This window comes from Fukomys damarensis, unplaced genomic scaffold, assembly GCF_012274545.1.
Source record: "Fukomys damarensis isolate Sample0158 unplaced genomic scaffold, DMR_v1.0_HiC HiC_scaffold_36, whole genome shotgun sequence".
In the NCBI taxonomy this organism is placed as follows: domain Eukaryota; kingdom Metazoa; phylum Chordata; class Mammalia; order Rodentia; family Bathyergidae; genus Fukomys; species Fukomys damarensis.
Genome location: NW_022900948.1, coordinates 47,290,425 through 47,301,283, shown reverse-complemented (window position 1 = coordinate 47,301,283; position 10,859 = coordinate 47,290,425). Strand labels below are relative to the sequence as shown.

At 62.3% G+C, this 10,859-nt stretch overlaps 1 protein-coding gene across 2 annotated transcripts in view; it reads left to right on the top strand.

Moving 5' to 3' along the window:
* Positions 1–10,859, top strand: part of Col5a1 (collagen type V alpha 1 chain) — a 97,828-nt gene that overhangs the window by 24,751 nt on the left and 62,218 nt on the right. For both annotated transcript variants that reach the window (XM_033759283.1, XM_033759282.1), the window contains exons 5-11: positions 2,037–2,168; positions 3,209–3,346; positions 3,943–4,203; positions 5,113–5,292; positions 5,599–5,655; positions 8,328–8,369; positions 8,532–8,594. In XM_033759283.1, coding sequence (XP_033615174.1) covers positions 2,037–2,168; positions 3,209–3,346; positions 3,943–4,203; positions 5,113–5,292; positions 5,599–5,655; positions 8,328–8,369; positions 8,532–8,594 — 873 coding nt within the window. The remainder of the gene's footprint in view (positions 1–2,036; positions 2,169–3,208; positions 3,347–3,942; positions 4,204–5,112; positions 5,293–5,598; positions 5,656–8,327; positions 8,370–8,531; positions 8,595–10,859) is intronic.

Here is a 10,859-nt window from a genome sequence, read left to right as displayed (position 1 = left end):
TCCCTTCCCTTTTCAGGACTGGGGATTGAAACCAAGGTTGCGCTACCACTGAGCTACATCCCCAGCCCTTTGATTTTTTACTTAGAGACAGGCTCTTGCTGTGCTGCCCAGGCTGGGCTCCAGTTTGCCTCAGCCCTCCACACTGGCCAAAGCTCCTCTCCCCGCTGGGCCGCCTTATCCACGTCTCCTCTGGTAGGACACGGCTCACTCCTGTGATCATGGAAATGTGCCTGCCTCTTCCTCCCCTTCTTGGGTTCCGAGAGCTGTTTCCTCTGTGGTCCCTCTGAGCCACCCCCACCCTCGGGTCCTTGCACGTGCGTTCGCTCTTTGTCTTTCTTTTGGAAGCCATGGTCTCCTCCCTGCCACTCACGCGTCTCTCTGAGGTCCCCACTCCTGGGCCTGCCTGGAGCTCTGCTGTTCCCAGCCCTGCTGTCCCTCAGGGCTTCCCTGAGCCCTCGCCCCATCGGGCCCAAACGCTTTTCTGCTGCTTCTGACTAGGGTTCGCCTGTTACTCCGCTGGGGCTCCTCTTTCAGAGCGGGGAGCAGACTAACCCCAGACCGCACAGCCAGCGTGGCACAGCTGGTGAGCAGCAGGCCCCCGGTGGCCCTGTGGCCCAGGGTCCCTCACCCCCTGCAGTGCCCGCTCCAGCTGTGGGCTGGGAAGCGCCTGCTGTCCGACCGTGGCCAGACCCCCACATTGAGGTCTGCGGTGAGTCCCCAGCCCGCCCGAGCCAGCGGGGCGGAGGGCGGGGTGACCTTTTCCCTGAGAGGAGCAGTGGGGGTGCCGGGCACACAGCCCAGAAGGGGGCTCGGCAGCCGGTGCCCCTGCCTGGGGAGGGCGAAATCTTGGACTGAACCGCGTGGAAAATGTCACCCTCCAGATGGCAGCCAGGTGAGAGTTTCACAGCAACTCAGGGCCGGCGCAGTAACGCAATCTGCGCATCGCAGTGCTGCCGGGCGGCAGGATGGCTCCAGGCCCAGAGAATGCGGCACTGGCCCCACCTGGTCACCTTTGCCCGTGGCACCGTTTTTAGCACCCTGTGGATTCCACACATCCCAGGGCCTTACAGGGTGTCCTGAGCCAGCCCTGCCACCCCTGCTTGGGACCCGAAGGCCTCAGTTTTCTCAGCTGTAAATGGAGTCAGAGCGGGCACAAGGGAGGCTGCAGGTGGAGTCTTCGCCCAGAGCCAGGTCTCCGGGGAGCACTTTCGGAGTCAGACGCACAGACACTGCCGTCAAAGCACGGCTACATCATCAGCGCATATCCGCCTGGCTGGGGGCCAGGAGACCCTGCCTGGGGTTTGTTTGGGATGTTGCCTGGCGGCAGCCAGTGCCTGTCACCTCGGTCTCTGTAGATGAGGTCCGTCTCCACGCAGGAGAAGTGGGGAAGAGGTAGGGGCTGCTGACTGACGCCAGCTCCGTGAGCAAGGGCCTCAGGCCGGCCAGAGGGGAGCTCACCCGTGTGGCGTTGGGTGACAGGCACCATATTCTGTGTGGCCGTTCATCAGTGGGGGTACTGGGGTTGCTTCTACCCTGGGCCTTTGTGGATAATACAGCCGTAAATGTGTTTGCACGTGTGTGTGAGTCCCTCCGTTCGTTTTTAGGGAGTGAACTGATTTGGGTGAATGGTTTGTGGACCTGTTTAGTGCCCAGGATTGGTATTTCTGGGTCATGTGGTAATTCTCTCAAACATATTCAAAGACCTAGCGCTGGCTCTTTTGAAATGATGTCCTGATTGGGGGCCGTGGGGACGGAGGTGAGTGCTGCACCTCCGAGTCCTGACAGTGTAAGGTGGATGTGTTTGTAGGCCATGTTCCCTAACCACAGCGGCTGTGAGCACCTGGCAGGTGTTCGGCAAGGGCTGGATGGTGGATGAGTGGGTGGGTGAGGGGATGGAAGGATGGGAGGAACCGTGGTCGTGAAGATGTGCTTCTCTTGAGGTGTGGCCTGAGCTGCTCTCCGCCCCAAGGCTGGGCCTCTCAGGCCCCGTGTGAGCACCTGGTGCTGTTTCCTCACAAGCTTTTGTCCCTTTCCAGGGTGACATCCAGCAGTTGCTCTTCGTCTCAGACCACCGGGCAGCTTACGATTACTGCGAGCACTACAGTCCTGACTGTGACTCCGCGGTCCCCGACACTCCGCAGTCTCAGGACCCCAACCCGGATGAATACGTGAGTCAGCTCTGGAGGGGTTTGGGGTGGGGAGCACGGCCAGACCCCTCGGGGCGGGGGTCAGCGGAAGGGTGCTGTGGAGGAGAAATGGCGATGTCTACCTCGCTTTCCCAGTCAGCGCTCCCTAGAATGAGGGGGTCACCTAGGGAGTGACTCTGTCCTTTAAGTTTCCGAGCAAGTCCTTAGACGAATCCTGCCGCTGGATATCCTGCCTGCCCGTGGCTGTGGCCTTAGCCGGGTGTTGGGAGCAGCCTCTGCTGCTGGCCACATGCCCGAGGCTTACAGATGGGTGCCACTCAGGACTGTGCACGGTAGATGACCTGTCCTCTGATTCCCAGAGGGGCGGCGACGGAAGGATAGGCTCTCCCCAAGCGTCCTCTTGTTGTGACCCTGGTCACCCCCCCTCCTCCCGCGCTGTCTCTGGGCCCCGGCAGCACCGTGTGTGCTTGATCTACCCTTCTCTCTGGGCCCCGAGTGAGCCCACCCCACCCAGCTGGCTCCCGGCTCTTTAAGTCGTACTGCAGCCTGCCCTGCTGGCCCCCTTTACTTGTCACCACTTAGAACGAGCAAGTGGCCTTCACCAAGCGGTGTCCCGTGGCCCTGGCTGTGCCCCAGGAGTCCCAAGGGCAGGGCTGGATGGAGCTCCCTGCTGGCCAGGCCAGGCCCAGTTCAGAGGAGCACGCACTTCCGTGCTGAGAGGGGGCCTTTGGGGCTTGGGTGGAAGGTTGGGGGCCTGCTGGGTCATGGCTGTGGCTGGGACTGGTTGTCCTGCCTGGGCTCTAAAGGGTCAGAGGCGACCACCTTTTAGGGTCTGGCTTTCTCTGACTTCTGCCCCAGGGCCTGAGGTTCCTGCCCAGCCCAGCTTCCCGGGGCAGCACTGCAGAGGGAAGAACCGAGACCCAGGACCCCTGGGGCAGGCTCAGGCGGGTGGGACAGGCCTCTGGCATCCACTGCCTGTCGCCAAAGCTGAGAGGCGCAGGCTCCGTGGGCTGGGGTCCCCATGTGTCTCCCCTGGCCTCATGGGCCGTGCTGGCTTTCAGTACCCAGATGGAGAGGGCGACGGTGAGACTTATTACTACGAGTACCCTTACTACGAGGACTCGGAGGACCTGGGGAAGGAGCCCGCCCCGACCAGTAAGCCAGTGGAAGCTGCGAGAGAAACCACAGAGATCCCCGAGGTCTGGGCGGAGCTGGGGCTGGGACTGGCTGGGAGCGGGGCAGGGAGAGGAGGGCTGAGGAGGCCGTGCCCAGCACGAGGCTGAGATGGTGGCGGTGGGCAGGGACATCTGGAGACGGGTGTGGCTGGGCACCCGGCCCCTCTGCACCCACCTACGGCGTGGCCTTGGGCCGACGCCACGGCGAGCTTGGGTCTCCTCGTCTGGTCACAGTGGGGCCCCCTCTGCGTGGCCCCCTCTTCACCTGGGAGGTGCGGAGGGTGTGTGGGTCGCAGTGAGAACCCGTGAGGCCTGTGTCATCAGGGCAGGCGCAGGGTGCGTGCGTGTGTGCCTGTGCTGACGTCCCCGTGAAGCCACGTGTGTCGACATGTTGGATGAGTGTGGGAGTCTGGGGTGGCACGACCCGCTCCCGTGTTGCTCTCCCGGTCCGGATGTTCTGCTGCGTTGTGACTCGCGTGACCAGCTTGCCATCTCCCAGGGGTGACCTGAGGGTTCTGTCTGTGCTGTGCCCCAGGCTGCCTTCCTCCCTGCGGACCTGGGGGCCCCCGCACGTCCCGGGACTGGGCACCCTGATTGCCTCTCTTGCCCTTGGCTTCTAGGAGCTGACCCCGTCCCCCACGGCCGCCTCTGCCATGCCCGGTGTGGTGCCCGAGACCAGCGAGGGGGCCGGCGGGGAGGAGGACCCGGGCATCGGGGACTACGAGTACGTGCCCATCGACGACTACTACACGCCTTCCCCGTACGAGGACCTCAGCTATGGCGAGGGCCCGCACAACCCCGATCAGCCCACTGACCCCAACGTGGGCACCGGAGTCCCCACCAGCACCACGGCCGCCTCCAGCGCCTCCAACGGTTCCAACGTAATTTCCTTCCTCTCCATTTGGCTTAGTCTAGGGGACAAGGCCGTGGCGGGGGGTCAGGACCCTGAGCTCTCCTCCTGGCCCTGCCGCTCACCTGAGGAGTCCTTGGGTGGCTGCTGCACCCCAGCTCTTGGGCCCTGGCAGGGCCCCTGGAGGTGCACGGCTGAGCATGCTTCAGGAACTCTCACTTGGGGAGCGGCTCTCAGTGTGGCAGATTTGTCATCTGCAAGTGGGCAGAATGACCTGGCCCTGGAGGCCTTGGGATCAGGTGGGGACAGGCGAGGAGGTGGCTGCTGACAGGGTCCCCACCTGTGCTAGGGTGTGGGTCCTGCGAGGGCAGATAAGCAGCAGGCTGGGCAATGCCAGTTAGGCCTTCAGACTGGCTGAAATCCCTGCCTGTGACCTTGGAAAGCTGTGCACCTCTTTGGAGCTCGGGGCTCCCCTTGCTGTGTGGCACTGGTGATGCCGCCTCTCAGGGGCACTGTGGTTTCTGGCTAAGGGAGGAGCCTCACCCGGCAGGTGGCTGGGAGCAAACCCTCATCACAACGCTGTGTGGGTGCCCACTCCTTGCTGCCCGAGAGGACGTGCAGTCCCAGGGTTCAGGACCCCGGCCCCCAGACTCTGGCCCCAGGCCAAGCCCACCTGGTGCAGGGGGCACAGCTGCGAGGGCCTCGTCTGGGCCCACTCTCTTGGTCCCACACTGCAGCGGGGGTCCCTGTGAGCAATGGGGGAGGCCTAGAGGGGCTTCCGGTGGCCATGGGACCCTTCCCTGCAGGCTGGCTGAGGCTCCGGCTGCCTTGTGGGTGGGAGGCCGCCGGCTTTCAGGTTTGGGAAGGGTGTCTGGTGCCCGCAGTGGCGGAGAGGTGCCTCTGCCTGGGTGACCCTGCCACTCCCTCTGTGTCTCTGCAGCCAGCTCTGTCCCCAGGGGAGGGGGAGGATGACCCGGAGGGCGAGTTCGCCGAGGAAACCATCAAGAACCTGGACGAGAACTACTATGACCCTTACTTCGACCCCGGCTCCGACCCCAACGGCTCCCCGTCGGAGATTGGGCCAGGCATGCCCGCGAACCAGGACACCATCTATGAAGGGGTGAGAGGCAGAGGCTCCGATCTGGGCAGGGTGGGCAGCCCTTGAGCCTGGAAGAGGCGCCAGTGTCTCTGTGGCCACAGTCTTTAAAGCTCTTTTCGAAGCTGGGAAGTGACCTGAGCCACTCGTGCACGGACGGACCTGACGTCCCTGAGGCTCATGCGCCCTCTGACCCCAGTCTGGCCTCGGTGTCACCTCCAGCTTGGTTCTTCAAGGCCTGGGGGGCGGTGTCCCACAGGGAGGAGCACCCCGATGTGCTGGGATAGGCGACTTGGCATAACCTGGACTCTCTGCTTTTCTCCACCTCAGATCGGAGGACCCCGGGGTGAGAAAGGTCAGAAGGGAGAGCCAGCCATCATCGAGCCAGTAAGGACGCGTCCCTGTCCCGCCTCTGCCTGGGTTCTTGTCATGTTTGCTGCTGGGGACGTGCGGCGGGTCATGGCGGGTGTGGCCGGATGTGTGGCCTTGTGGACCCCTGACCTCCTTATCACCCAGGCTTGAGAGGGGAGCCTCAGAGTGCGTGGGGCCTGGTTGAGCTGCTTTGATCAAGACCGATAGACGCCACTCTGTCAGGCAGCAGGACGGGAGGAAAGGTCACAGGTCACAGGGAAGCTCACAGGAGCGTCTGCGAGTCCGGAGCAGGGCCGCTTCCTGAGACAGCTGCCTGCTCTGGGCTGGGCCGCCCTTCTCACTGGTGCCATGGGCCGGTTGGGAGCCCCAGGGTCCACCTGCTGTGCCAGCCAAGTGCCTGTGGGCCAGCTGGGTCACTTCTCCTGGCAGGACCGGTTCCTGGGGGCCCTGGGGACGGAGAAGCAATGGCAATAGCCTCGCCTTTCTGAGGGAGGGGAAAGTTCTTAGGAACCTGAGTGGATGGTGAGCCCTCGTCTCCCTGTGAGCTGTGTGAGGCCTGTGGCCGGGGCAGGCCTGACCTATTCTGCTGTGTGGAATTCTGGGACAGGATTTGGGAAGCCCCTGCCAGGGGGTGGGACCTGTCCCCATGGGCTATGAGTGCTGAATCTGCACGCTCTTACCTGAGCAGGGCCCCCTTGCTGGAGCTTTCTGTAGCCTGAGAGCCAGCGCATGTGGGACAGGGGTGTGGAGGTGCGAGGCTAAGGCCACTTCCGGCGGTTCCTTGTGTAGCCTCATGGCGACCCCTCAGCCCCAAATCCACAACGGGAGGAAGAGCAACCCTGGGCGGGGTGGACTTGTCCCCAGGAACACAGTGGCGGGCATGTATCCAGGCCCACCTAGAGATGTCCACAGCAGAGGTGGCCTCTGGTCCAGCCTTGCTTATCTCCCTTGGGTGCTGGCCCTTTCTACCACTGCCCACCACATGGCGGTGCACTAGAGGCTGGTGCAGGGCTCCTTTCAAGATGTCCTGGCTTCAGGGAAAGTGGGTCTTGCCTGGGGAAGAAAGCAGGATCCTAGGAAAGAACAGGCGCTGAGGCTCTGTGGGGTCCTGGGTTTGGTCCCCTCGTTCTGGGGTGGTTGGAGGGGGCGCTGGGCCGATACTTTGGGAAAAGCTTATGAGAGCTGACTGAATGTGGGTGTGGGGTCCCGGCTCCGAGAGTGAGGAGGGTGTGGAAAGGGCAGGGTGCGCCTGGGCACAGCACACAGGAAGCGGAGGCCAGCCCGGGCCGACACAAGCGCTCTGGAGAGTGCGTCTTGTCCTCACTGGGTCAGGGGCCATGTGGAGACAGCTAGGGAGGGGCCCCTCCTCTGCCTGGCATTGGCCTCCTCCCAGCTCCCAGCCCCTTTGGAGCACCCGGGAGATCACGTAACCAGCTGGAGTCTCCGCCGGGGTGTCGCCAGATGTCCTCAGCCCTAGCTGCACATGGCAGATGGCCCTGGGAGCCTGCCCCAGCCAGGGTGGCGATGTCCCCTGTCCCGTGATCTCCCGGGAGATGCCATCCGCTGCAAATTCTGCCCCCAGAGCTGTGGACAGGGACAGGGCTGCTGTCTCAGTCTCCTCCCCAGTCCCCTCTGACTTGTTAGCAAGACTGGAGGCTCCCTAAGAGGAAGGGGATCCACTTTGCAGAAAGAGGTCTGCTTGACGGGGGAACAGGAAGTCCGCAGCAGGGGCTGCTTCCCCCGAGGGGCCCCAGACTCTGCTCCACCTTTGCTGTTCGTTGTGTTTAATTTGTATATAGGGTGTTTACCTCCAGTAAGAGTTGCTTTGAGTTCAGCAAAGTCTGAGGTCTTTATTTCCTTGGTGTTTTTAAACTGCGCATCTCTAAGGTGACAAGATGACGTGCTATTTTGATGTTCTTACCTTGATGTACTCAGACACCGTGAAGTGGTTATCATGGTCAAGCAATCCAGTTCCACCTCACACGCCTTTTTCTCTTTGCCGTGTGTGTTCATGCAAGGGGACCTAAAGTCCAATCGCCCACGCCCAGTACCCCATCAGCAGCTAGCATGGGCCTCCCCCATGGCTCCTCCCTGACAGACTTGGGGATCGGTGGCAGGGTGGGCGGGGTGCGGGCCAGGGCTGCAGGGGCGCAGCTCTCCCTCCACGGGGCTCACCCACCCACCCCCACTGTTCCACTTGCTTTCCATGCTGACCTGGAATGGTCTAGGCTTGGCCTCCCGTGCGGTCCCGGCTGGCCTGGCTGGGTTCCCCAGAGCACCGTGTGTGTGTGTCCGGGAAGGCAGCTGTGGCCCGGGCTGTGCTGTGGTTGGTGTTGTCTCACTTAATCCCTGCTCGGTGCCTGAGGCTGTCAGCTGCTCGGCCAGGCAGGAAGCAGGGAGCCGGGATTAGGGCCCTGGACCGGTGCTTCGCACGCACAGCTCTCCCTTGCACACATCTGTGCAAACACAGCCGGTGTCTTTGCAGCCATGAGGAGCCTGGGGGCTGGGCGGGGGAGTGCTTTCTGTGTTCAGAAGCAAGCCAGGCTTCTGGGGGCCACGCGCCCTTAGAGAGAGTCCGGAACATCGGTTTCCCTCAGCGGCTGCGATTCCTTTTTCCTCTTTTCCTGTGGTCTGGGCACAGGGCCTGGTCCTGGGTCTCAGAGCTCCCTCTCTCTCTCTCTCTGCAGGGGATGCTCATCGAGGGGCCGCCCGGCCCGGAAGGACCCGCTGTGAGTGTCAGGGAGGTGCTGGGGGGAGCCGCCGAATCCCCTGGTGGGGAGGGGAAGGGCTTGCTGCTCGGGTCCAGCATGTCCCCTGCCCTCCTCTGTCCCACCCCTGCCTAGCTGAACCTGTCCACCTCTGTAATCCTGTCTTGATTTTCTTAATTCCAGGGTCTTCCAGGACCTCCAGGAACTACGGGTCCCACCGGCCAAGTGGGTGACCCTGGAGAGAGGGTAAGAGGGCGTCTGTGTTCCCTGGGACTGGCTGTCTGCATCCTCTGTCCTGGCAGGGCCGGGTCCCTCTCTCAACCCCTCCTGCCCGGACCCAGCTGAGCCTGGCTGAGGCTGCTCCAGGTCCCCTGACACCTGGTGGTGCGTTGGAGCACTGCAGCCTCTGGGTTCTGCTTTCCTTTGCCTCCATTTTTTGGCTTTTGCTGCTGCTTAATGAACCCTGCAAGTGTAGGACTAAGTGCCCACAGCGGAGTTGCAAGAGAGGAGCATCAGGGTGGTGGTGGTGACAGGGTGATGGCAGGCGTTTGACCCCAGTGCCTGGCACTTTTGTCTGGGGCAGTGAGGACCTTGTGGGTATTTGCGTGGTGGGGTGATGGCTGGTCTGGCCATGTGGGAAGGGGATGTGGAATTCCCAGCACAGTTCCTTGTGGCCAGGGATTGGGGTCCCGGGTGCTGGGGTCTCCCCTGGGGGAGGAACAGCAGCAGGAGCAGGGCCTTGCCAGTCTCTGAGGCTTCGCCCAGCTTCCCCAGGCTTCCCTGGCTCTGCTGCCCCAGTCCTCACCCAGCCCTGGGCTAGCAGGGCATTCACAGTAGAGCCTGCACGCACCCAGCCTCCTCGGCGACCCTGTCCCCAAATATCTGTGCAAGACGGAAGGGGCCAAGTCCCATCCCTGGAGCCGCATCAGTGTGACAGTCTTAGTTTTTTTCCCTCATTTCTGGGACAAAACCCACGAATTAAAGGAGGAAAGGTTTCTTTAGCTCACAGCTTGTGGAGGTCTCAGTCCCTAGTCAGCAGGGCCGCATGGCAGAGGAGTCGCAGAGGAGAATCAGTCCACGGCAGGGCAGAAAGGAGGCAGCGAGCCTTCCTCCTTCCCTTCTTCATTCCGTCCGGGCTGTAAGCCTGTTGGTCGGTGCCATCCACACCCCGGGTGGGTCTTCCCTCTTTATTAAGTCCGCCGACCACACCCAGATCTATGCTAACTGCTCAGTGGGCTGCTCGGTATTACACACCTGCGATCCAGTCACTTCCCAAAGTCTTCCTATGAGCGCTTGGGGTTTGGGGTGAGGGGGACATCTAGATAGAAGCCAAAGCAGTGACATCAGGAAACATTTCTTCTGTAGGCATGGGGGGCAGTGATGACGGGTGTCACTTGTCAGCCTCAGTGTTGTTCCAAGTGTCTGTCCTTCCGCCTGTTTGTCACACAGAGAAATATTCCCCAAGTGCCCCCATGGGTGCCAGTTGGGCTCTGTGGGCCTGCCTGGCCGTGAGCCGGGTTGCCTCTTTCCATTTGCTCCCTGCCTTTGAGCCAGAGTTGGGCAGCCTGGCCCAGGGCTCTGTGGCAGGATCCCGTCTCCGATAGTGGAGTAGCGTGGGTTCCAGCTCCTCATCCCCCTTAAATTCAGCTCAGGTCCCGGGAGCATGGGGACTGGGCCTGGGAGGCAGAGCAGCCAGCCCCGCCAGCGCCTGTAGTCTTCGGAGCTGGCTACAGGAGCCTTCTGGGCGGAGGGCGCTGATCCCAGGCCCAGCATGGCTCTGTGCTCAGGTGAGCCTGTTCAGAAAGTCGCCTGTGCCCACGGCTCTGCATCCTCTCAGTACCGGGTCTCGGGGACGTCTTGTTATGCTGTGGAGCCAGGACCCTGCAGTGCTCTGAGTGTGTGTGTGTGTGTGTGTGTGTGTGTGTGTGTTGGGGGCTCAGAATCCCTGTATTGTGACGGAGAACGTTTCCCTGTAGCTCATAACGTTGAGTGTCCGGGGCCTATGAGTTCAGAGAACAGAGGCAGGAGGTTTTACTCCTGTGCTTAATTCTGCGTGAGAAGTGAAATGTGATTAAGTAACTGGGCCAGGAGCTCGTGTGCCACCGTCACACAGACAGCGCAGGGGGAGATGAGACCAGACAAAGGGCAGGGCTTTGGGGGTGCAAGTTGGGGGGCAGTGACCGGGGTACCGGGGGAAGGGAGGGTCTGCCCTGGAAGGCTCAGGGCCCGGGTTGGCCTTGGTGCTCACAGCTGCTGTCCCCACCCTGGTGTGGGGACGGGCCTAATGCCGCCTTCGAATGGGAAGTTTACGCTCTGCTCTGAGGCAGACAGTGTGAACCCTGGCCACTGCGCAGCCTCCTTCTCGGGCTCCAGCAGAGGCTTGGGGTGATGACTCCTACCTCCTCCGCCTGGTTCATTTGCCGGGCTGCACGGGAGGCTCCACACCATGCCATCTGCCTGCCGCCCCTTCCCTCCCAGCCTGGAGTTTCCCCCGCCCCTTCTTCCCAGGGC